The sequence below is a fragment of the Eriocheir sinensis genome, chromosome 26 (assembly GCF_024679095.1).
Source record: "Eriocheir sinensis breed Jianghai 21 chromosome 26, ASM2467909v1, whole genome shotgun sequence".
Classification (NCBI taxonomy): Eukaryota; Metazoa; Arthropoda; class Malacostraca; order Decapoda; family Varunidae; genus Eriocheir; species Eriocheir sinensis.
The window spans coordinates 7,509,475-7,536,403 of NC_066534.1; the positions used below are offsets into that span (position 1 = coordinate 7,509,475).

General features: G+C 40.4%; 2 protein-coding genes across 3 annotated transcripts in view; one reads left to right on the forward strand and one right to left on the reverse strand.

Moving 5' to 3' along the window:
* The window catches only part of LOC127003733 (apoptosis-inducing factor 1, mitochondrial-like), a 43,794-nt gene extending 17,081 nt beyond the window's left edge, over window positions 1-26,713 (forward strand). For both annotated transcript variants that reach the window (XM_050870694.1, XM_050870693.1), the window contains exons 5-11: window positions 5,958-6,143; window positions 6,537-6,736; window positions 7,583-7,723; window positions 10,083-10,194; window positions 14,890-15,074; window positions 17,187-17,342; window positions 26,631-26,713. In XM_050870694.1, the coding sequence (XP_050726651.1) occupies window positions 5,958-6,143; window positions 6,537-6,736; window positions 7,583-7,723; window positions 10,083-10,194; window positions 14,890-15,074; window positions 17,187-17,342; window positions 26,631-26,702 (1,052 nt within the window). In that variant the 3' untranslated portion in view covers window positions 26,703-26,713. The remainder of the gene's footprint in view (window positions 1-5,957; window positions 6,144-6,536; window positions 6,737-7,582; window positions 7,724-10,082; window positions 10,195-14,889; window positions 15,075-17,186; window positions 17,343-26,630) is intronic.
* LOC127003732 (tigger transposable element-derived protein 1-like) lies at window positions 8-2,385 on the reverse strand. Its single transcript, XM_050870692.1, has one exon. It carries the CDS (start codon window positions 1,344-1,346, stop codon window positions 75-77), a length of 1,272 nt encoding a protein of 423 aa, XP_050726649.1. The 5' UTR covers window positions 1,347-2,385; the 3' UTR covers window positions 8-74.
* Window positions 26,714-26,929: the final 216 nt, after the last annotated feature.

Here is a 26,929-nt window from a genome sequence, read left to right on the forward strand (position 1 = left end):
TCATCACTGTCCACCTCAATGCCTATGGCCCTCCCCAGAGACACAATGTCCTCCACCACAGCAGACTCCTGGACTTAAGGCTCGAATCCCTCAAAATCCTTGGCTGTCACACAGGTCGGCCACAGATTTTTCCAGGCAGACTGCAAGGACCTCACAGAAACTTGACCCCAGGCTTTATCTATAAGCCTTAGGCAGTGGAGGATATTGAAGTGATTCTTCCAAAACTCCCTCAGAGTGAGCTCTGTTTCAGAAGTCACCTCAAAGCACCTCTCAAAAAGTGCTTTTGTGTACAGCTTCTTAAAGCTGGCGATGACATTCTGGTCCATGGGTTGGATCAGTGGCGTGGTGTTTGGGGGGAGGAACATCAATTCGATGAATTTACATCCCTTACCCAATTCTTCTTCCACGCCTGGAGGGTGTGCAGGGGCATTGTCCATCAACAGGAGGGCCTTGAGTGGTAGATTCTTCTCTATTAGGTATGTCTTCACTGCAGGTGCAAACACCTCCACAAACCACTCCGTGAAGAACTGCCTGGTTGTCCAGGCTTTCTTGTTTGCCCTCCACATCACACTGAGTTTGCTCTTTTGCACACTGTTCTTCTTGAATGGCCTGGGGTTTTCCGAATGGTACACCAGCAGTGGTTTAATTTTGCAGTCACTACTAGCATTGGCGCACTGAGGCAGGGTTAGCCTGTCTTTCATGGGCTTGTGTCCTGGCAAACACTTCTTTTCCTTTGTTATATAGGTCCTGTTTGGTAGTTTTTTCCAAAACAGGCCTGTCTCATCACAATTAAAGACCTGTTGTGGGCTTAAGCGCTCCTTATCCACAAATTTCTTAAATTCAGGCACAAACTTCTCGGCGGCAACTTTGTCAGCACTTGCGGCCTCGCCGTGCCTCACAACAGAATGAATTCCAGTTCTCTTCTTGAAATTCCGAAACCACCCCTTACTAGCTTTAAAATCTTCACTGGAGTCAGAGGTAGTATCACAAATAAGATCACCATGGAGCCACCTAGCCTTTGCACAAATTATGCCCTCTGACATAGAATCACCAGCCATCTGCCTTTCGTTTATCCACACCATCAACAATTTTTCCATTTCTTCCACTGCCGCAGGTCGCTTAAGTTGCTTTTTCACACCCATCGCCACATCAGCTCCCTTAATGGCCTCCTTGTTCTTCAGTATGGTGGCTACTGTAGATTTCGCCATACAATACTCAGCTGCAAGATCGGTGATTCTTGCTCCTTTCTCGTATTTATCAATAATCTCCTTTTTCCGTTCAATGGTCGTCACTACATTCTTCCTTTTAGGCTTATTTTCACCACTAATAAGCCTCTTTGGTGCCATTGTAAGTTTCTAAATGAAAAACCACAGACAGAATGCAGGAGAATGTTGTTGTTCTCATGACCGTGGCGGGGCAACTGGCGGCGGCGGGGAGGGAGAGGCCAGGAGCCTTTGTTTACAACCACGTGTGTGTACGTTCGAGTACCAGATATTTTTTCGAGTACCAAGTCAAACTTTTGCGATTGAGTATCAAAAAGTTCGACTTCCAAGACGTTCGAGTATTGAGTCTTCACTGTATTGGTTAAATTGCAGTGCTTCCCTGAAGTTCCATCGCTAGATTGCCACCACCAAGCAGTAGGCTTTAAAAACTAAACCTTACGGCCAAAATTTTAACCTCAGGGCAAATTGTTCGTACCGTCAACAGTGTGCAACATGAATATTCGTATATAGGAGAGTCTTTGTTCTTGACCACTGTTTTGATTTAGTAATTTTTAAAATCTTTTACAATGAAAATTATTCTTTTGTCTGCTAATTTCCATAAGTTGAGTCGTCTTATTTAGGCATCTGCCTGTAAGTTTGTTTGTCTATCCTTTACCAAGATATTAAAAGTAGATTGATGTATAGTCACCAAATACAGTAAACCCTCGATATAACGGACTCGCTTATAATGGATTTCGGATATAACAGACAAGGTCAGAGGGTCAGAAATCCACGGGGACCGACCGAGAAAAGTTTTTGACCAAACCACGCCCGGTAACTACAACAGCGTCTGCTAGCCACCTTGCCCTCCTCCCTTTATCTGCTGTCCCATCCTTTGGTTACTATAGTCTTTTCAGCCCACCTGATGAAATATTTTTCTCTTTGTGGTTTCCATTCAAATAAAGGACGTATTTACACCACAAGAAAGTCTTATGCATCAATCCAGTGGACATAAATGTAATGGAAAAAAGCCAAGTGTTTGTGAGTGTCGGTACTGACACAGCTTAACCCATGAACTGTGGTATGCCTCTCAGGCGGCTTCTTTAGGAACATGCTGTACGCCTCTTGGAAGCGCAATTTTTACTTTGCTTACATAAAACTGCTGAGCCTTGTACACCCTCAAATCTTTTTTTCCTAGTTAGCATAGCATCTCATGTTTCATTTTTCATCTTGGTTATGCAGATCTTGTCATTAGTTTGTCGTCTGTCACTGAATTCACAATCCTACTCACTGTCTCTTCTGTGTTACATTGTAAATATAGTTATAAACACAATGACATCAAAGTTCAGGCATAAAAAGAAACATGAGAAAAATTACAATTTGTAATGAATTCAGAAGGGAGGTGTTCTGTATGTTGGTAACACTGCCTCTCGCACACAATGAGTCACACGTGCCGCTCAGCCCAGCTAGTAGCTGGCAGCTACCCGCAGTCTCTCACCGCCAGGTATGATGGGAGGCAGTGCACTGCATCTCTTTCTAATGACATGTATGATGAATGCCCCCCTTCCTGCCAGAAAGAAAGTAGCTTTTTTCATAGTTATTTTTTATCACTCAATCTATTGCATATGGATGAATATTATATTGGCTTATCAAGAAAGCATTTTCTTTTATATGGATTAATGTCATAGGCTAAGCATAAAAGAGGCATTTTCTTTGATATTGATCAGTTACATAGGCTAAGCATGAGAAGCGATCTATTTTATTTCCAGTGAATTAGAATAAAGTAACCTAACAAAGAAAAATAATCTCACAGTGAAGCCCTAGCTGCGGCAGTTCAGAATACCTTGTGCAAGCTAGTTTATATGTATATATATATATATATATATATATATATATATATATATATATATATATATATATATATATATATATATATATATATATATATATATATATATATATATATGTGTGTGTGTGTGCACACACACACACACACACACACACACACACACACACTCAAACACACACATGCCCGTGCGTTTGCATGACGTGGATTACCGCACCTTCACCTTGTGATGCTGGCGTTGACAACGCTGCTGTCTCTCACGTCTCCATGGCAACGAGTCCCCCCACCCGTCCCTCCCTATTCACTTCCCTCCTCCCAGCTGACAGAGGAGCTTCCATTCGCTCCAAAATACAACTTTGGAAAGCAATTATATGAAAACAAAGAGAGCAACCACAACTTATTTTTGCAAGTAGATGCATTGTCATCCTCCAAAGACACTGGAATGCTATCTCTACCTATACTGTAATCACGACCTTTTTTTAACACTGCCGCATCACAAGGATAGCTCACCACAGCCCAGTAGCAGTTTACGGGTTAAAGGGGTCCCCCGTTATGTAGGTTAGGCTAGGTTTGAGTTAGGTTTCTTTAGTTTAAATTATTCGGCACGCGGGATGGGGCGGCAGAAATATGAAGCGCAAGATGGGACAGGGTGGCAGCGGAGGTGGCCTATTATGCCGGCCGGTGTTGCGAGAAATACCGCCTCGCAGAAATAAGTCGCTCTACTGTCCACCATGCATGCGCACTGGGGAAATACACAGCAGGAAAAACATTAATTTGCCTGGTTTTGTACTAGTCTGTCCACTTGTGATTTTTGTTAGCGGTGAGTAAGATATAGAAACAGTAAGCTAGTTGAACCTCTCTCTGCGAGCTATTTTGCAGCTGCGGCGATGGGCAGCGTCGTGTGCACAACAGGCATTGAAAAGTCAATCATTTAATGATTTAATGATTTGCGATAGAAACAGTTAGCAGATTATTTCATAACACACCGAAAACTGCCAAAAAAAAAAAAAAAAAAAAAAAAAGAAGAAGAAGAGTTTCATCTGCCAGTGCATGATAGGCGAACTTGTAAAATTATACCCATACCCATAAAAAATATGCCCCCCCCCTCCCCCCATAGGGCCCCACTGCCAACTTGGCAGCCTAAGTGCATTGCCAAGTTTGCTGTGTGGCTATGCAGACAACGTGCATACAACATACACAATAAAAGAAATAAATACCTACGTTTATTAGGTTCGTCGGTATTATTATACGTGTTTTTAATTTTCCGCCGCTTATAACGGACTTTCGGCATTAACGGCATTAACATCTCTCACTAAATCAGCTTCCTTGAGGTTGGGCATTCTGTATTGTCTCCACCAGTTCTTTTGCCCCGCACAGTTGCTATCCTTCTACAGGGACCTTGTCCGCCCTCGTATGGAGTATGCATCTCGTGTGGGGGGGCTCCACTCACACAGCTCTCTTGGATAGAGTGGAGTCTAATGCTCTTCATCTCATCAGCTTGCCTCCTCTAACTGATAGTCTCCTACCTCTTAAATTCTGCCGCAATGTTGCCTCTCGTCTCTTTCTATTTTCTGTTAATATTTTCTTGCTTACAACTTTTCTGAACTTGCTAACTGCATGCCTCCCCTCCTCCCGTGGCCCCGCTGCACATGACTTTCTACTCAAGCTCATCCCTATACAGTCCAAATCCCTTCCGCAAGAGTTAACCAGCATCTTCACTCTTTCATTCCTCACGCTGGTAAACTCTGGAACAGTCTTCCTTCATCTGTATTTCCTCCTGCCTACGACTTGAACTCTTTCAAGAGGAGAGTAGCAGGACACCTCTCTTCCTGGAATTGACCTCTCAGCCACTCTGGACCTTTTTTATCTATTTATTTATTTATTTATTTTATAGGAGCAGCGGGCTTTTTTTTTTTTCATTGTTTCCCCCCTTTTTTTAAGCTGTTTCCTTTACTGAAAAAAAAAAAAAAAAAAAAAACTGGCAGGATATTTGAAATGCCAACTTGTTACTTAAACAAGTATTACTAATATTATTGGCCTGGTCGTAAGTGTGAGCAGTTATAAGTTGCATATGAGGACTACATGTAAAAAAAAATTCTATGCTTTAAGGGAGGACCATGAGTACTTCCAGAGGGAACCTTGGGTAGTTTGACCCAGACTGTGGATAACCAGAGGGGGCTTGGGAGGTGGCATAGGCCAGATCATGAATTTTTGGTTTCCTGCTTCCAGTAGTGATCACATCTCATAAAATCCAATAAGAAATAACAGAATGCTGGTGCCCTTCTTCAAAATAAAATTTTGTTTAATATGGCAGGTGATGTGTATCCTTTGGAATATGCTGGTTAATTGAAATTTATATAATCTCATGCAAGTCTGTTTACTTTAATGTTGATTTATACTTTTTTCCTATTCTTTCTCCCTTTGACTTTTGGATAGAAATAGTTTTTTTTTTTTTTTTCTAATTTTTTCTCAGCTAGAGTTGGAGGTGAGATGTGGAAATTTTGATGCCTTGGGTTATTAGTGTATTGTCTATTTTTGTATGTGTGTGTGGAGGGATGCATTTATTTTGTGCAGATAATATTAATTTTGCGCCTCCATGGTGCAGTGGTTAGTGTCCCTAACTACGAATCTGTGGGCCTGGGTTCGAATCTTGGCCTGGGCAGTTGGCGCTCAGCCCACCCAGGTGTTCATCCATCCTTTAGGGCTGGTCAATAATTAGGTACCTGTGGAAGGTAAACTGAGGTAGCCTGGATGTTACACTGGCCCCGTGTCAGGTTAATGGGCTCAATGGGCCAACGGGACAGAGATGAGCACTGTCACCACGCGCAGCTGTAGTGTTTGCTCCCAATTTTATCTTTATAATTGTTTACATTGGGTTTGGTTGAAAAAATAATAAATACCCCTTGCAGGTGGGTCTCCAAAAACATTGTCAGTGTTTGAGAAGGCTGGAGAAGACATCAGCAAGAATGTTACTCTGTTCCGCACCATTGCTGACTACAGGCAGCTGAATGAAGTGGCCCAACAAGGCAAACACATCACTATTATTGGAGGAGGATTTCTGGGTTCAGAACTTGCCTGTGCACTTGGGCACAAATGTAAGAATATTAGCTTAATGAGCATTAAAACCTTTACTCAACCTTTCATCCTCTGGAAAAGTTTCCTCAGCTTATTTAGATCTAAATGTTTTACATTGCATGTAAACTTTTGCCCCCATAAAGTAGCTTTCTTAACTGACTTGACTTGGTCTTTCCTGTGAATACCTCCCATTATGAATGCATAAAGCTGTTATACTTATCATATTTTATCGCATGAGGCTTTACATTTATAAGTCATCAGTATCAGTCAGTAGAGATTTGTAAATTTTTAATGAAGGTACATCAAGATCAAAAATAATATTACCACATCAAACTTGTATTTATAAATATAGCTTAATGAAAGAATTAACTTAGTGTATCTGACAACTTACTTTTCACGGTTCTTAACAATAGCCAAAACCACGAAGGGGTCAGTGACGCAAGTGTACCCTGAATCCGGGAACATGGGAAGGATCTTACCAGAGTACCTCTCCAAGTGGACCACTGAAAAAGTCAAATCTGAAGGTGTCAGTGTCATCACAGATTCTGCTGTTCAAGATATAAAAAAAACTGAAGATGGCAAGCTTTCATTGTCACTCAACACTGGCAAAGAGGTTGGTCCTATTGATTTGTTAAAATATATAATCTATTGTAGGAAAGCAATATTCTGAATAAAAGCATATATATCTTTTCATATAGAAAAATTATGTATCACTTTTGTTAACTTTACATGTATACTGTTTAGTCATACCATGCTCCTTAGCTCAAAACACGTAAAATTTGATATTGGTAGAATTAATATAATCTTGATGGTAAACCAAATGCTATGCCATACTATTTTTTAAGCAGTATATGCCCTACCTCAGAAAATTATTCTTTGCTGGAAGAAGTCACACCATGAAGCCAGGCCAGAAAACAAGCGCTGTAGCATTGATTTTGGTTTTGATGGAAACAAGAATTACAAACATCTCTGGTGAGGTGGTTAGCATGCCTAGCTATGAATCCACAAGCCTGATTTCAAATCCTGGCCTAAACTCTTGGTGTGCAGTCTACCCAACCATTCATCCTCCATTTTGGGCTGGTGGATAAAGTGCCTGGGGACACCTAGGGAATGTAAAATCGGTAATGTGTAACCCAGATGTTACGCTGGTGCTCAACTTTTACCTTACCTTTATATATGTAGTATGTATTAGGAGTGTATGAAGAAATGTGTGCCCCATTATCTAATCTTTGCTTCTTTTAAATTAGTTTTGTATAATGCGAGAAATTGTCTTTTGGTGAGAAATTGTCTTTTGCTGCTCCTGATGATAATATTAATAATGGTATTGACTGTAAAGAAGTTAAAAAAAGTAATTTTTAAACTACTTTTTTACTGTGAAGAAGTTATAAAAGTAATTTTTTAACTTTTTTTTACTGTAAAGAAGTTATAAAAGTAATTTTTAAACAACTTTTTTAAACAGATTGTGACAGACCATGTGGTTTTGGCTGTGGGTCTGGAGCCTAATGTGGAGCTGGCACATTCCTCAGGCCTGGAGGTGGATGACACCCATGGAGGTTTCAGAGTTAATGCAGAGTTAGAAGCTCGATCAAACTTGTGGGTGGTGAGTATGAAACCAGACTTATTAAAATTAAAAGGAAAGTCCAGTAAACAAAGCAAAACACTTCATTTTGGATTGGTTGCATTAAAAACAAATTGTGATATAAACAAAATTTTGTAGGCTCATGAGCAGTTGTTCTTGACATTAGTCTCTGTTTACATAAGAGAAACCATCATCATCATTTCGTTTAAAGTCCATTTTCACTCTTCCTGAGCAGTTGGACGCTTTATGGCTCTCCTCCATTCTATTCTGTCTTCTGCCCGATGCTCATCCAATCCCATCAATGCAAAGTCTTCCTGTATACACCTCCACATTTTTCTAGGTCTACCAACTGGTCTCCTTCCTTCTACCTCCAATCTCTCCAAAACTCCCAGCACTCTCTTTACATTTCCAAACCATCAGAGTCTTTCCCTTCTGAGCATTGTTCTTTCCCTTCTGAGCACTGTTTACATATGAGAAGTATTACAGTATAATTTGTCATGGTCCCATAGCTTTGTGCAGTGGACACTGCTCAACACTAAGCATTAGATTATTGAGACTAGGTCTAGGACTGCTATATACATTACTTATGGTATTTTAGTCCCTGCTCTCACAAAGTGACCTTGTACATCACATCTCTTACTCCTCTATTTTATGTTTTCTTCATGTTTTATCTTATTGTATCAGAACCAGTGGGGAGGGTAGGTACTGTTTATTGCTTGAACGATGATGGTAGTACTTGCAGTTTCTTGACAAGCTGATGTCATGTCCCTCCAGGAATGAGCTCAGCACTGGCCCTGCCAGCTGCCAGTGCCCTCTTAGGGGGTGAATGGAAAATGGCTGTAAATGGAAGGGATTTCCATTTTTCCCTGGGAAGGGAAGGAGGAGAATAAGGGAAGAAACAAATAAGGAAATCTGCAAGGTTCATTTAGTGTCTGTATGCTCAAAGAAATTAATGGTGTCTAGAAAGGAGCCAGGCACATTCTGCTCTGTCCTGCTTGTCGAACTGCCTCACTGGGATTTGTTGGTGGGGGGAGATCATGAAGTAATGAATTGGGAGCCTGGATTACCATAGCTTTTTCTGTAGTACCTGTATGTATGTGTTTTATTGGATTTGTGTTAGGTATGGGTTTGGAAATGGTTGACCATGTTTGTGAGTGTTATGATGGGGAAGGGGATTAGTGATGTGGATGGGGTGATCTTGAAGGGCTTTGGAATAATACTGTTCTGATCATGTTTATGTGATATTTAATGGGCAATACATTTGTTTTGGAATGCATTTTTTTTTTTTTTTTTTTGTGTGTGTGTGTGTGTGTGTGTGTGTGTGTGTGTGTGTGTGTGTGTGGTTTGAGTAAAGCCTTTGATGATTCTGAGGCTGCCTGCACATGGGCCACTTTTCAGTGGTAAGTGGTGGTCACAAAAAATGGTCAGAATGAAACATGTTTCTATGGGAGTCCACACACAGGATACTTTCTGATGGCAGCCACTGAAAAGTGTGAGTGCGAGTGGTCACTGGGTCCACTTTCCCTGTCATGCCACTGTGGCAAGCGATAGATGCAGATGTTTCAAATGAGAGGTGCCACAAACACTACAATTTGCTCATTACTTGACTGACTGGAAGGGTTAGCAGATATCCTCTTTTTTTCTGCTGTGAAAGTAAAACCAAAATATGGCTTTTGAGATGATGTTTGACTGTGAACATTTAATTGCACAGGTGGAGAAAAGACCAGCACTATGATTTTCAATTGACAAATGTTAACCCGGTAGCAGCGGGGATCATATTTCTTAATGGTCCCTCCAAGCGAGAAAAATGAGAAAAAATCACCCCTCGCACAAACTATCTCATTATATATAACAAAGCATTTGTGATCAGATTATGTATCATCTATTTTGGGGGGTTTAAATCATGGCACAAATTTGGCCCGTCGCTGCTACTGGGTTAAGGAGAAATTGTGGATTGAAGTGTGGGAGGCTGTTGTCAGTGATTTAATAGTCTCTGACTAATTATTGGACATACCTAGTATTTCTTTGTCTGCTTCTTTTTCTATCACCTTAGTGAAAGAGCACAGATGGCTGCTACGTCCATGACATCCGTGATGACACTGTAGGCTGGTTCATCTGTTGCCACTGCTGAGTGTCTTGCATGCCAGTGTCCTTATAGCCTAAGGGCCATATTTTGAATGGTCTGGAGATCATGGCTGTTAGTGTTACATGTAGTAGGATATGATGAGACAGAGGTAGAGTTCAAGGAACTGTAAATGAATTGCATTTATTCAACAAAGCAGAAAACCTAAAGTACTTCATGGTAACAATAAAATGTACACAGTCACACATATTTACATAGAAAATAGGTTAGACAAAAACTCAGTAAATTTATTTCCAGGCTGGTGATGCAGCTTGCTTCTATGACATTAAGTTGGGACGTCGACGAGTGGAGCACCACGATCATGCTATTGTCTCAGGCAGACTAGCTGGGGAGAACATGACTGGAGCTGGTAAGTGGGAATAATCTTAACTACATATGTATACTGACTCATTTTGACTTATATGTGAATCATCCACCACTACAGCTGTCAGTATCCTCATTATCATCATTGCAATTCAGTCTTACAGGAGGAAGCAAAAAAATTGGAATATATTAAAGGAGGAAAGATTACTTACGAACAAAACCATGCTACCATCTCTGCATCATGGAAGTAGTACTGTCACTTAATAACTGTTGGAGATGTGGGTTTGTAAAGTTAAATCATGACTCAAATATTATTCCTTAGAACCTTTTTCTCTTTAGCCTGTCATTCTTCAGCTCTTGCATCTACCCTTTTCATTCCATTTCTCTCTATACAGCCATCGTCTTGACCACGCCCCATTAGTTACCCCTGCTGACTGACATTTTTTAACCTTTAAACCTCCAATATTTCACTGGCCAAACTTCTTTTTGATTGGTGTGGTTTCCTCTTCTAAAATTTCATTCATCATAATTATAAGAATATGAGGAGTCTTGAAGAGGTGGCTGGAAGGCTGACATAAATTAAGTGGGGGCATATACTATAGCTACGCATGGCCTTGGTGCTCATCTCCGTTGCAGTGGCCCTTATTAGGTAAGAACCCATTACCCCAGGACACAGGGCAAGTGTGACATCCAGATTGCCACAGTTCACCTTTCCACGGGTTTCTCCTGGTATCCATTTATTAACCATGTCGAAAGGGAGGATAAACAGCCGGGTGAGCTGCACACAGACTGCCATGGCCAGGATTCAAACCTGGGCCTGTAGATTCATTGCTAGGCATCCTAACCACAACACAGAAACAATACGCCATTTGGACGGCCCCAGCCCGTTAGTGGCACAGGCTAATTTTATTTATAGTGGCTGCCTTGATGTATGACACTTGCTTGGCCCCTGCTACCCCCGGAGCTCCTCTTGACAGAAGTCGCTGAAGTTAACGTTGATTGAAGATCCGGACAATATGTGGGTAATCTTTCGCCACTCGGAGATGACTTGAAAAATCAGTATATATCGGTGGTGACTTGAAACTAGTCCACGCTAGGTCCTCTGGCTCACCATGCTCGTACACTAACCACTCGGCCACCGCCACCCCCATTGAACTCCTTTCACTACCTATCCTCCCTATCCATGAATTTATCTAATCTTTTCATATAGGTCTTTATCTTATTAGCACCCAACACATGACTGCCAAACTTGATCCATTCTACCAACATATTAGTAAACAAATTCTTGGGGTTGTTTATGTTGAATCTGAATTTACTCACCTTCAGTGGAATACTATTTGAAAACCCTATAGCCACAAGGTATGAATTGCTGTTTTTCAAAAAGGGAGAATAACGCATTCAAAGTTTGGTGAACTTTGCAGTCAGTGAAGATTATTTTTTTTTTAATGTAGCTCAAAATACTGTCTTTTCACAGAATTAATACAACCAATAAAGATTTATGTATTATGCTGTCAGATTGAACATTGAAAAATTATTTTGGTTAATGATTGAATAATAAGACACAGAAACAGTCCAGAATGTAGAAAGTTTTATGAGAAAGTACAAGAAAATATTATGAAAGAACACATTAGATCTTTCACCAACAAAAATAATGAAAATATTTCTGTAGGAGAGAGAGAGAGAGAGAGAGAGAGACTGCCACGTAGAAGTAAAACAAAATAAACATGTCAGATTATATGGTACGGGGCACGCAAGGACGCAGTATATGCGTCCACGTGTTGAAGGGGTTAATAGCACAAAAACTGTGCTAGATCAGCGCCACATGACCATCCAACATGCCCCCAACAATTTATATTATGCAACTAGGGGTCTAAAATGAAACTGCTAAAAAGTAAAGATGGCATCTCTATAAACACTTGCCTGCGCCGCGGGGGCTACGTGGTGCAGTCGTTGGCACACTTGGCTCACAACCGAGCGAGCCCAGGTTCGATTCCCAGTCAGAGTGGAAAAATTTGGGCAGCTTTTCCGATACCCTACACCCCTGTCCACCCAGCAGTGAATGGGTACCAGGTATTAATCGGGGGTTGTGTCCCGTCTCCTGATCCTGACCACAGATGTTGCGGCGACTAAACAAAATTTTCCAGTTTGCCTGCACCACAACGGGCTGGGGCCGACCATCAGGCCCTACTATGAAGGCCTACTAGCGCCACAGGCCAAGATATATATATATATATAAAAAAAAAAAAGGACTTTGTTTATAATGCCATGTTGTAGGGTTCATCGGGGCTGACAAATGTTATTATACAATGTAATGTCTACAATGCATGGGTAACCCAGGAAAACAACTTGAAGAGAACAACAACAAGATGGACAGTCCATTGATCGGCGTCTGCGATGCCGATAAAAATATCAAGAAATGCATATGAATAGCTAAGTTTACTGACCCCGAAAAAAACATTGATTAAAGATAAATAAGAAATGCTTACGTTCACCACCTCGTAGCTCGAAACGTCCAGAGTCGACTTTTTATGATTTAGATGCCAATAAAAGGGGATTTTTATGAGGATTCCAACGCTACATTGGAATTTTCATAAACCAGTAGTTCTTGAGGAAATGGAGGAAAACTATTTTTCTATCTATTCTGTTCTATTCAGTACAAGAAACAGCTCAAGGGCAGCAAACAAAACGCAACGGCCAGGTCAAGGCGGTCAAAATAGAAGTCAGTTTTTGGCTGGAATAGAGTTTTGATAATAATAACAAATATGACTTATTAGCACACCTATTTTCTGTCTGGAAGAACTTCACCAGACAAAATAATAATCATAATAATTACCACTTAGTCTCTCTCCCTAACACTCTGCTGGAGTTTTTTTTTCACTTTTTCCATCATCACCATCACTTTCATGAGAATCATTATCATGCTCCGTACAAATGGGTCTCAAAATCTCTTCACTTGATAATTTCTTAGTAGGGATGTACTGATACCAAAATTTTGACCGATACTGATACCCCAATATTTGACCGATACCGATACTGATACCTGTGCACTGATTTTTTTTATACAACAATTCCAGCAGCTGAAGGGCAATATCAAATGTTAAGAAAAAAAAGACCCACTACTTGATGTTCCACCATAGAAGAAAGAAAAAGTAATCAGTACTTGCCTGAAAAAAAAGATGTCCATTGTCATGAATTTATTTTTATCAAGTTTGTTATTAATAAACTTAGATCCCTTAAAGACATGGGTAAAAAAAATCAAATGAAAAAAAATAGTAATATAAAGTGGTACTATTTATTTGATTATACATGGAGTATGGTTGTTTGTGAAAGGCAAATACTGTAATTTCTATAGTTATGATACTTTAACTTCCAAAAAGCACAATTCGTTTGGTCAGTGTTAAAATAAATCCGTTCACTGAACGTAGCCAAAGGGCGCTGGCTAAATTCTGACAGGCTGACAGATACGTAGAAAGGCTAACTCAGAAGACGGAGCAGAACGTGAATGGTACGTGTATCTGACCAGTATTTGCGTCACCCACACACTTCGTGCTCAGCAGCTAAGAGAGAAAAATGTTTAAATTGAATAATCAAACTATTTTACATCTCCATTGAATTATTGTAAAAATTCCGGGATTATCGTATTATCGTACAGGCGTTATTGTAGATTGTACAAATGGTCGGATTTCCGTATATGTGCGATAATTATTGTACTGGCAACACTGATGAGGCAAGTGGAGGGGCTCCACCAATCCCACGCCGAAGCTACTAAACCTGTATCTGCAGTACCAAAGGCTGAAGTATATTCTAAGTATTATATATTTGTATTCAAAGTAATGTGCATCTTATCGCTTAAAGTTATGAAAATTAAATTGTGGGAAATTCCAAACTATGTAGTATCGTGATACTAGATAATTACACTTTTCTAATATTTTTTCAAAAATTTAGAAAATCCAATTTCTGTTCAACAAAATTATTTGCAACGAGTGGCATGCGACGAACAAAACTCCTTCAAGTATTGGTAGCATCGGCAGAAAATCAGCCGATACCACCAATACCAATACATCGATACACCCCAATTTCTTAGTCATATTTTCTAATAGTAACAGAAGTAAGAATAAATTTCACCAATTTTGTCTGACAACTGTTAGCCAGGCTCACCAGGCTCCGGACATGATTTAATGGTCTGTGCTCATAGGCTGTTTATTCTGCTGAGAGGCAACTAAGCCACCAGCAATTATCACTTCAAATCCAACAGCACGAGAGAGTTGACGATTTGTTTATTTTATAGGTCTAGCTTGGATCTTTCATATAAAAAAATTTGGCGCGATTCTGAAAGATACTTTATTTTTGGCAAAGCTCAGATGTAGACGATTCTGTTTTGACGTGAATCGCGTCATGGTGTGCGAAAGGGTTAAGTGTTGAAGCTCATCTGTATATATAGTAAGTTTTTCAACCCTTAAATCTTTTTTGTCATCTTGCTCTGCACATTCTAACATATTAATGTCTATTCTTTTAAAAGATCAGACCAGATTAATTCTAACTAAAGCTAATAAGAACTTGAGGATTACTTCAGCACTTCTATTGCTAGCACTCCTTGACATGAAACCAAGTACATTCAACCCTTTGTTATTCAACCTTTTGGAATGCCTCCAGAGATGAGTGGCAACAAAATGCTTGGCTTAGCGATGCCCCCAGCTTTATTTTACTTTTATAAAATGTGCTAATGATAATTTTTTTACAGGTAAGCCCTATTGGCATCAGTCTATGTTCTGGTCAGACTTGGGACCTGAAGTTGGCTATGAAGCCATTGGCATTGTTGACTCCTCCTTACCTACTGTGGGCGTCTTTGCTAAGGCTACCACCAAGGACACGCCAAAGGCTGTGGTTGAGGCAACTGGAGAGGGCTTGAGATCTGAAACTGAACAGGTATGTTGAGATCAAAATAAGTGAAACCCCTTAAAGTAAGGGTACAAAAAGTCTTGATATTGAAGATTTGCATGAATCACTTGTGGTCTGTGTTCTTTTGTTATATGTTTATCTTGTGCCAAAGCCACTACTGGATGTTTAAAGTTATGATGCTGACCCTGTTAAGCCTTTTGCACACATTCACAGTCACAGTCCCAATCATTCCTGATCTGCTGGCATCAGAAATTTTCCCTGATTGGCAGTGAGATCAGGGATGGTTGGCAGCAAACTGCCATGCATCATGTCAATTTTGATGACCATAGATGCTGCCGACCACTGCTGGTCAACTTCAAGATGTTAATAAATATCGGGGATGCTCTCGGTTGACCAGCAGTTTAAAAAAAATACTGTGACTGACCGGCGGTACACCTGCGATTGCCACCAGTCAACCGCTGGCAACCAGGGGCAAACCACAGGCAAGCCTGAGGTCTACTACCGGTTATTGGTTGAAATTCATACACCTTAAATGCCAGCCAGTCACTGTAGGGTTGACTGCTGGCCACAAACGGCAGGCTGCAGGTCAACTGTAGGTCAGCCAGTGGTAGACATGTGACCTGACCTGAAATGACAGTTCGTATCACTGGCGGTTTACCTCAGGCAGACTGTACATGATCGTTAGGAAACTGACATATGGTCTGTGGGCAGGCAGCAGCAGGTTGGCGGTAGATCACAGGTTAGCTGCTTCAACACCTGTATGACCTGGGGATTACCAGGGTGTGGCCTGCGATTAGGTGGCTGGTGCACCTGATGGCAATGTGTTTGCCATCTAGGGCAGCAAGGCAGTGATGGAATTGCCACCTGTTGGAGTAATGATTGGCTATTGGTCTCCATCCTCCTGGTGTTGAGGGACACTGTACCACTGCTTGAAAATCTTCGATGATTGCCTCATGTTTCAGGAATTATCTTGTTGATTGTGTTGTTTGCAATGCTAAATGTGTACTGGAGACTGAGGTAATGGTCATCTGTAGCAAGGAACCTCAGGGTGATGGCAAGCTGAATAGCGTTTGAGATAGATTCACACCAAAAGGTGACCTTCTTGACAATACGTGGTGCCACTCTGTTCCATGGAACATGTCCCTGTCCATGCACATTAGGTTTTTGAAGCCTGCTGGGTCCTCAGCCACAAATTCATAAGGGTATCGAACTTACTGATGACCTCTTCTCTGCATCCATGTTTTCATCCACATTGCCCAACTTGTTTTATGTATTCTTTTCAGTGGTCTGTTTTCCAGTAGTATACAAGAAACAAAAAAATTTGGTCTCTGTCCACATCCAATCCAAGGAGTTCAATCTCACATCCATAAGAACTGAGGAAAGCAAGAACAGGAATGATCAAAAACACCTGAAGTGGCATTAAATATATATACCCTACCCACCACATGAAGCGACGACCATGTTTGATCGCTGATGAACCACAGGCTTTATGCAGGTCTGCCAAATATCTGCCTATGGTACACAGAAGGCTTATTGCAGGCTGACTTCCACTTGTCATAGATCAATCGCCAGTTGAAGATATAAAAAAATTGTACATAGTCTACAGTTTACCGGAGATACGCAGCCAGTCTGCCTGCAGTACACAGGCAGAAAACTGCAGGTGTGACGCCGGTCAAACCACCAACTGTGCTTATTGCCAATTTTGCGAGCAGTCTGGTCACGATTTGCTGATCATAAGTGATCGGGGAGGATTGGGACCTTGACTGTGAATGTGTGTGAGGGGCTTTACAGCTTTTGCCGAGATATAACAGACCATATTTTTTCATTCCATCAGCAATTAAGTTTATTTTGTTTTAATTAGTTGTACCAGACTCTATTTTTTGTGTTTTTCAATAACTTAAAATATTCTGAATTAACTTGTTAAATTTAGCCTGTTCTGATCATAACTATATTTTCCCCTTTTTCATCTCTAGGAGTGATTAGCTACTGTTCTGATAAATGAAGTTAACAAATGGTATTCAGTAATTCAGTGGGAGGATGTCTTCTGTTTGTGGGAACAATGGTTTGCATGCTTTTTTTTCCCCCCTTGAAGCTGCCTCCTTTTATATATAAAAGCAACAACCAAAACACTGTTTTCAGACTGCAGATACTAGTTCTCTGGTCCACTCCAGTGCTCCTCATGCTCCATTAAAGGGGGAAGACTATGGCAAGGGAATAATCTTTTACCTCAGAGACAACATTGTGGTGGGCATCGTCCTCTGGAATGTCTTCAACCGTATGCCAATTGCAAGAAAGGTAATGTACATAATTATTAAGTTTTACTTAATGGAAATATTTAATAGAGATCATGTAATTCTAGTATTATTTAATATACATTTAATCATTCTCTCTCTCTCTCTCGAAACGTCTTCTCCGAGGAAAACTGATCGAATGTTTCAAAATACTTAATGGTTTCACGAATGTAGACAGATCAAAATTGTTTATGATCGATGACACTTTGCGAACGAGGAACAGTGGTATAAAACTCAAATGTAGACAAGTAAATTCAGACTGCACCAAATTTTTCTTCACCAACGTTGTAGTGCGAGAATGGAATAAGCTCTCACCTTCAGTGGTCCAGTGTACAGGTAACTCTCGATTTACGCGAGTTTGTTTTACGTGTTTTTTAAATAACGCGGGGTCCAAAATCCAAATAAATGTTTAATTTACACGTTTTTTCCACTTATACGCGATATTTTATGGAGTTTCCACCATATGTCTCACGCAACTGGACTCACACGGCGCAGTGGCCACACAGCTGAGCTCAGTTCTTCCCGCGCGCCACTTGAACAATAATACAGTACCCACGCTGCCACGCTACTTAACGATAGGGGTGGGCAGGTAACGGTACCAGCTATACGGTGCGGTACCGATACCGATACTAGCCAGGCGTTCATGCACTGTCCCTCATTTCTTTCTCAGACGAGTGAGGCTGAGACTGAGTGCCTGATTGGATATCTCGGTGAAATGGATATTCTCTCTCTCTCTCTCTCCACTGAATATGTAACGCGCACCTTTTCACATAAAAAATGCCTGAAAGTTTAGCCCTGCGCGTTATACGCCGAATGCACAAATTTTTAATGATTTTTTCTTCTTTGGAGTGTTTTTAAGGGTCTGTGTTTCGTCTTATCCAATAACAACTGCAAACATACCTTTATTATTGTTAATGATCCTTCATAGTCCGTAGCTGTCTTATAATATGTTACCATAGAATACAGGGCGATCAAATAACTACTATACAAAAATTAAATCGGTGGAGCATCACCCATGCCTTGCTGTTATCCCGTTTTCCCGTCGGGCGCCATTTGTATGATCTTGATCTTGATGTCACAGGTGGCTTACGAATGTATGACAAAGGAGCAGTACAAGCTACATAAAAGAATCATATTGGAAAAAAATATCCATGTGTTCATTATTAATTATTAATATTAGTGAGAATAATGGGGTAAATATGATATCAGAAACTGTACATCATGAGTCTTGTACGAGGAGTTATTTCACGCCCGGCCGCCATTTGCATTGTTTACAAACCACACAACCACACCCACAACAAACAGCTGCATGCCGCGTGTCACCAGAACCGCGTGAATTGTGTCTTGCCTAGTTGTCTGTCATAACCTACGAGTGACTGTGAGAATAATATGCTTATTATGGTCTCAGAAGCTGTACATAATCAGTATGTACGAGGATATATTTCTCGCAACACCAGCCCGGCCGCCATTTGCATTGTTTGAAAACCACACAACCACACCCAAACAACAAACAGCTGCATGCCGCGTGTCACCAGAACCGTGTGAATTGTCTTGCCTAGTTGTCTGTCATAACCTACGAGTGATGGTGAGAATAATATGCTTATTATGGTCTCAGAAGCTGTGCATCATCAGTATGTTTACGGGGATGTATTTCTCACAACACCAGCCCGGCCGCCATTTTTGTTGCTTTACTCAAGGACACTTGTCAATTCAAGCAGGGTAGGCGGTGGCCAAAGTGATAGCGTACTGGACCCACATTCGCCGCGTGATTGACGACGCGGGTTCGAATCCTCACGCTACCACTCGGATTTTTCGGTCACCGCCGAGTGGCTTAAAACTACTCACATGCTGTCCTGAAGACCACCCATCAACCCGGACTCTAGAGGAAGCCGTCCAAGCGAATCAAGTACGAGTTCCGGGGGGCAGCATGAGCCAATGCAAGATGGCGCCACTATAAACACTCGCCTGCGCCAGAACGGGCTGGGCTGACCATCAGGCCCCACCTGGAAGAAGCCTTGGGCCGACCATCAGGCCCCACTGGGAAGATGCCTACCGGCGCAATAGGCAACAACGTAAAAAAAAAATATATATATATATATATATATATAAATTTCGGGAAACTGTACATTGTCAATGTTCTTTAACCCGTACATATTTCTGAGGATTTTAAGAACCTTTTTTTTCAAAATTGTTGTCTTAAAGTTTGGGGTGCGCGTTATACGTCGGTGCTTGTTATATGCCGGTGCGCGTTATACGCCGCAAAATACGGTATTTATTTTTCGACAGAAATCTACCTCTTGGTTGATTTACATTGTTTTTGATTTACGCGACCTCTTCACGGACGCAATACTCGCGTAAATTGAGAGTTACCTGTATCACGATTGACTCCTTTAAAAACAAGCTCGACCGTCACTTCCTTGAACTTAATATTAACTACACCTTTTCACCCTCAAATAAAAAAAAGTTGAATTTCAAATAAAAAAAGGTTGACATTCAAATAAAAAAAGGTTGACGTTCAATTAAAAAAGGTTGATGTTCAATTAATAGATGAAGTGCAAGTCATAGAAATATATATGTGCATGCCTACATACATAAATACATACATCCACAAACTTTTATATATATATATATATATATTTATATATATATATATATATATATATATATATATATATATATATATATATATATATATATATATATATATATATAATATAGTGCTGAAAACACAAAGATCGCACACTAGAGCACAAAAGTACAGGTAACTCTCAATTTACGTGAGTTTGGTTTACGCGTTTTTGAAATAATGCGGGGTCCAAAATCCAAATAAATGTTTAATTTACACGTGTTTTCCACTTATATGCGATATTTTATGGAGTGGCCACCGGATGTCTCACGCAACTGGACTCACACGGCGCCGCGGCCACACAGCTAAGCTCAGTTCTTCCTGCGCGCCACTTGAACAACAATACAGTACCCACGCTGCCACGTTACTCAACAATAGGGGTGGGCAGGTACTGGTACCAGTATCGGTACTAACAGTACCAGCTATCTGATGCACGGCACCGTACCAGACTGCCTGCACCGTACCAATACTAGCCAGTTGCTCATGGTGTCCCTCATTTCTCACACACCCGCGTGAGTCTGAGACACACACACACACACACACACACACACACACTCTCTCTCTCTCTCTCTCTCTCTCTCTCTCTCTCTCTCTCTCTCTCTCTCTCTCTCTCTCTCTCTCTCTCTCTCTCTCTCTCTCTCTCTCTCTCTCTCTCTCTCTCTCTCTCTCTCTCTCTCTCTCTCTCTCTCTCTCTCTCTCTCTCTCTCTCTCTCTCTCTCTCTCTCTCTCTCTCTCTCTCTCTCTCTCTCTGCTAGGGAAAGTTACTCTGCAAGTGTGCAAAGTTGCCAAGGCGGTGCTTGACTGGGCATTTTCTTAACCACTGGAGCAAAGAAGCAATAAGTGTGTTGCCTGTACGGGCCAAACAGGAGCGAAGCTGTTGGTTTGGGTAAATACTCCTGTCAGTGGCGATATAGATCCATGGAGAACAGTCATCCCATAAATAAATCTAGGATTTTTCAATGGGTATATTGCACAATTAATATATATTAATGGTAAACCAATTTAAAAAAACTTACGATACCTATACATACCGGGTAAAATAAGAATTACAGTTTTGAACAATGACGGGTTTGATCACTGTCTGTCTGCCCAATGATCACTGGTTATTACATGATATGATGGTATACACAACACAAGGCTATCACTCGTATTTCACCCACATATATATATATATATATATATATATATATATATATATATATATATATATATATATATATATATAGAGAGAGACGTTTCAATATTTAACTACATGGTAGAAATTATATATATATATATATATATATATATATATATATATATATATATATATATATATATATATATATATATATATATATTCCATCTTGTGTGTGTGTGTACAATATAATGAACAAAGTTATTAAATTATACTTACATTCACGATACTGCCACTGGACTTTCAAGAAGGATGTTTGGGTCTAATCTGCGAGAACATCATTTCTTTCATTTTCTGAGTATTTGGCAAAGTATCTTGACCTTGCACAAGAATAATGTTTAACCAAGACGATGTCACATCAAAGGTTGAGGAAAGCTTTCAGAAGTTTTGATAATTGATTCCAATGTCTTTACAGACGTCAATGGTCAGCCGTCTGTCTGTCTGTCTGTCTCTGAATTTTTCCCTCGTTCCCCCTCTGAAAAAGGCGATTTTCTGGGGTACCCCTACTCTACAAAGCCCTGAAATCCCCTACCGTAAGGGATTTACCCTCACAGCGTGGCAACACTGGCTTAGCTCCTCCGGTGACCGCTCCTGAAACCGACCGGCAATAGGAACACTTGAAAATCTGGTAATCTCTGAATTCTGATTGGCTCGTGCTCCTCCCAGGCCTTATTCCTAGAAACTAGAGCTTTCGCAAAAAGTCAGCGATCAACAAACTGTCGCGGATCCCACCTCTTCAACTCTTCTCTTCACTCATTTTAGATCCAGGAAAACACATTTCTCCAGTCTATTATTATTTTCTTCCTATCAGTTTAAACCAGATTAACTAATGTAGTAATATAATAGAGAACACTGTTTTATGGAAGCTGGTTTTCTTATGATGAAAAACATGGAAGTAATGCGAGGCGAGCGAGGAAGGTTGTTAGGGGCTCTATGGGGATCTATTCTGTTACTGTATTTAATAATTTAGCTATTATAAATAGAATCTATCAACCTAAATATGAGTTTAATGTGAAGGGGGGCTCTGAAGGGCACATTACTGATGTTGAAGACTTGGAGGGCAATAATCAATATCAATAAAAAAAAAAAAATCGCCATAATTTTAACAGGATAAAAAAAAAAAAAACTGAACCAAGGGGGGCCAAGCAGCGATGGCCCCCTATATCTTGATGACTCCACATCCTTCCATCTTCCGTCATGGTCATTAGCCTGGCAAATAATTACCACAACGGCTTCTTCCTTCCAATATTTAGCAACAACAAGTTCATAATTTGGTGACAGCAACTGGTACAACGGCACCCCCTTTTTTGCAAACTGTAGCAACAAGTTCATAATTTGAGTGACAGCAGCACAAGCCACAACAGCCTTACTTTTGCAAACGGTACCTGCAAATAGTGATACAAAGCATTACAGGTCAAAGAAGAAGAAAAGATGTAAATACAGGAAGCGACTGGTTTGTTTCTACGTTGTGGATATGGGCAACCCGATCTTGAGTGGAAATTATTAATGCATGCATGTCATCTGGCGATCAAGAATTACCCCCAACTTTCTTGAGACTGTTTTCCATCTCCCCCTATGATCCACCAGGAAGCGCTCTTTCTTGTCCATATGACTAGAATGTAAACCAACAGGACAGCAGCTTAAAAAATTCCAGCGCGGGAAACAATCATAGCCAACTTGCTCCCAAGCTTCTGCTTGACTTGTAGGCCTGCCTTTGTTCTAAGTAAGCCCACCTCCCTTCATTCCCTTCCCTTGACCCAAACCACACGGTGCCTGGACAGAGTCAGTTGACCTGAAGCCCGTCATTTAGGAACCATGTTCTTGGCGTGCTATTTGAATATGAGTGTCCTCAATAGTGTTTTAAGTCTGTAAATGGAATAATTTTATAAACAAAAGATTTCATAACTGCTGACAGCCATTCTGTCATAGGAAAATGTCAACTTAAGTACACAAAATGCACATATTTATTGTTTCTATAGCTCCCCCAAAAAAAAAATAAATAAATAGAAAATAAATAAATTGCCTGACGCAGCACAGGAGGTTGGCAGGCGTCATTGCACCCTCTGGCACTGATTGGAGTTAACTAGACCACATTGTCCCAGGCTGTGAGCCACTGACCCTGCCGAGGCACTGCCACCCATGTTATCATATTGCACTCCAACTGTCCTCCTTATGTCCTCTCTATCTAGTCCTAAACCATTTCACCAGCTATGAGTCTCTAATTATTCAAGGACATCACGCCGGTACAAAATTCCTCTCCATAGATGCCCCTCCAATCTGCTGCCATTCCCACTATTAGTACTGTTTATATTTGTCAAAAAGTTTACTTTATGCCACTAAAATACCCTCCAGAGCACTTTACCTCCGATGTGAGTTTAACCCGGTGGCGATGTGGTAGCTAAATTTAATGGCTTTACACATGTACCAATGTAGACAGGCCAAATTTTTGCCGTGATATAAACCCCACACTCAAAAAGATGATGCATAAACTGATCACAAATGTGTTGATATATATTATGAAATGGTTTTAGCGTGGTGATGATTTTTCTCATTTTCTGAAAGCTTAGAGGGGCGCTTTAAAGAAACATGATCCCCATGACTACTGGATTAAAGCTAACTTACAAGTAAATTCCTGATTCTGTGAGTGAGCTTCAGAGAGAGAGGAACTAAGTTGAGAGGAAATTTTTCCTTTGAGAGGAAAACTTTACTCTCAGACCTGTTTATTTGATATGAAGTCCTGCCATCTTTTCCTAAAAATTGATGAGAGTCCTAGTTGAGAGAAATACAGGGCCCGTATTCTTGAAATCAAACTTCTCGCCAACCACAGACCCCACATCGACAATGATATTCTTAAATAACCATCGTGCCCGTGGCTACCACAGCAGTTCCGACGAGTCACGAAGGGTGTATTCTTATATACCACCTCTGGGACCGTGGTACCCGATCAAAAGCACCAAATTGTCGAGAGACTTTGTTGGGTCCGTCACCCCTTCTCCCACAAATATTGTGGGCGTGTTATTTGTCCGATTTGCATGTTCACAACGTCTTTGAGGATACTATGACGTTCAGAACACTTCTGCTACTCTCCCGAAGTGTTAAGAGCAAGTTGAAGTAAAAGCAGTACCCTCATATTCATCAAACAAGCAAGAAGAGATGCGATGTAGCTTGCCCTCCAGTGAGCATAAGCCCTCCTGGACCCCCCCGCGGATCCCAGCGTGATACTATAAATATAATCATCTATGCTCCGCCGATAAGACTAGACAGAGTACAACAATATGAGACCTTACAAAAGAAAATTATTCTCTTGAGGTTAAAACTAAATAAATAGTGATGAGTTGAAGTTGAATAATCATTCCGTAATGTTTATAACACATTTTACATATAGCTACCATTTGCAGTGGCTGTGAAATGAGTACTAAAATAAACAATTCCATCTTATAGAGAAAAAGCCTCCTGAACACGATGATGTACACAGATTTTTCATAAAACATCCAAATAAGTGAAGCCGCGGAACTATTTATAAAACATGTTCCGCATCATCCTCGTTTGCTCCAACGCACAGGCAGGGAGTGGGTCAGAATTGGTGGAGTGCAGCTATATACTGGTTTGCGGCGGTTGTAGGCCTCGTTGCCATGACAACCCTCGCCTTGCCTTGCTTTTCGTGTGGTCTACAAACTCCCTTTTGCGCTCTTGCTCTCAGCTAGCTTTCTAAAGCTCCCTGTGAGGCCCGCGGCCTCAGTGAGGGAACTGCAGTGGCATTGTAGAGTATGTGATGCTATAGTTTCCCAAGCCTCCTTTTTCTGTTTTATCATTACATAAATCCATTCTTCTGTCAAGTACTACTTTCAAATTGTCTCTACAAACTCGAAATAGAGCAACTTCATTTTGGGATGAATATAAAGCACTTTCCTCCATTGTTGACTTGAACACAGCGGCGCGGGGTATCAGGTGCAGTCGGTGTTTTGATCGTCAGAGCGTTGAGATGGACCAAACAACAAGGACATTGACGCGATTAAATTTTCTCATGCCGCGTAGTGTTACCAAATCACCGACAAATCTGAGCGTTTAAGAAAATGCAAAGTGTAACCTTGAACATTAGTGTGCGTGGGGACTGTGCGTTATGCGTTTACCGATTTGATGAGATTTAAGAATCCCACTGACCCCACAAAAGTCAACTTACTACATGTTGGAACAAGTTGAGAATGGACCAATGAGTGCATGAGAATATCGTGCTGCCTGCAATGATACCAATTCCAATAACTACCTAGCTTATATTTTTATGCCAGGTTTCATGACACTGACTCAGATTACTGTAATCTTAATTTGAAGTTTGCAAGAAGTACTGTATTTGATGGCTTATAAGGCACTATTTTCCAAAAAATGTCCTGATAATCACCTGAAAATCTTATAGAACAAGGTTCAGCTTTGGGTCACTGGCTATTGAAGTTTTAGTGTAGCAATGGCACTTAAATTACAAACCTCTGTAAATGTAAACAAGGTGGCAATCGGCTTTTTACAGCAACAACGGCAACTGTTTTCTAAAAGTAACAGTGTATAACAGTAGTACATACCACTACTTCATATAAATGACACCTCTCAGGAAGAAAATATAGTGACTTAATGCTTGTACTAAACAAACTAGTGGGCGGCTGGCTATTACACCAAACCTGACAACACCACGCCAAGACAACTCGTTTCCTTAGTAGACAGGGATCATTGAAGATAACACAGACCTTTTTCATGAAACTGTTTAACTTTGATTGACAACACAAACAACATATGGATAATATTAATGAGATATTAAGAAGATAGGTTATTATTGGATATTTACAAATGCCTGTTTCTCCATTTTGCGCTTATCTTTTATCTTTAACATTCTTACTTTACATCGTGTTCAACAAACACTGAAGCACATTCAAGTTTGAGATTTCACACTTTCTTATGTTTAGAATGTACTTCATCTAGAATGTTACAACTAGGCATGATGTAGAATAATGATAAAGAAATGAGATAAGGTTGGTGTTTCTGCCATGTTTGTTTACATCCCAAAGCAGTGCCCTGAAGTCTATAAATTCTGATAGGTCCCAGCAATATTAAGGGTTTTAAAATTTAATGTAAAGTATTGAGATCTGATAAGGATCTGAATTCATGTGAAACTTTAATGATGACCTGATAGTGGGAAGGGTTACGAATATCGGGTGAAAAATCTTCACCTGACTTTTCACCGTGGTTCAAGCCGTTTATTACATATATCTTTTCAAATACCTGCTGAAATTGGGGTTGCATCTTATAGGCCTTCAAATACAGTATTCTTAATTATTTACCCTATAATTGCCTCATGCCTGTGCATGAAGCAATAAATTGGTCTGAGATAAATGTAGGTTATAGAATAGCCTAGATAGGGATTGAAAGGTGGCAGTTTGGAAGCATAAACAATTTTACATTGTAAGGAATGTTATTTTAATATCTAAATTCTAATCTATTTGCAGATTATCAAGGATGGCAAAAGTTATGATGACTTAAATGAAGTTGCCAAGCTTTTCAGTTTACATTCAGAATAAAGAAATTACGTAAGTATGCTCAAAGAGGTGCGTAGATATTTTATGCTTGGGCTTGTACCTGCGTAAACAAGAAGAAAAAAGAAAAGTGATACTTGCAGGGCTGGTGCCATACTTTATTCTAATGGAAGTCAAATTAAAATGTTCAGTACTGTTGAAAATTGTTTCCTAGAAAAAGCTTAGCCTGTGTTAGGTCGGTGTTCAGCTACTTTTGAATATTAGTCTTGCTG

What these genes read in the sequence shown, in the direction of transcription:
- LOC127003732 (XM_050870692.1), bottom strand. Translation starts at nt 1,346, where the DNA reads ATGGCACCAAAGAGGCTTATTAGTGGTGAAAATAAGCCTAAAAGGAAG.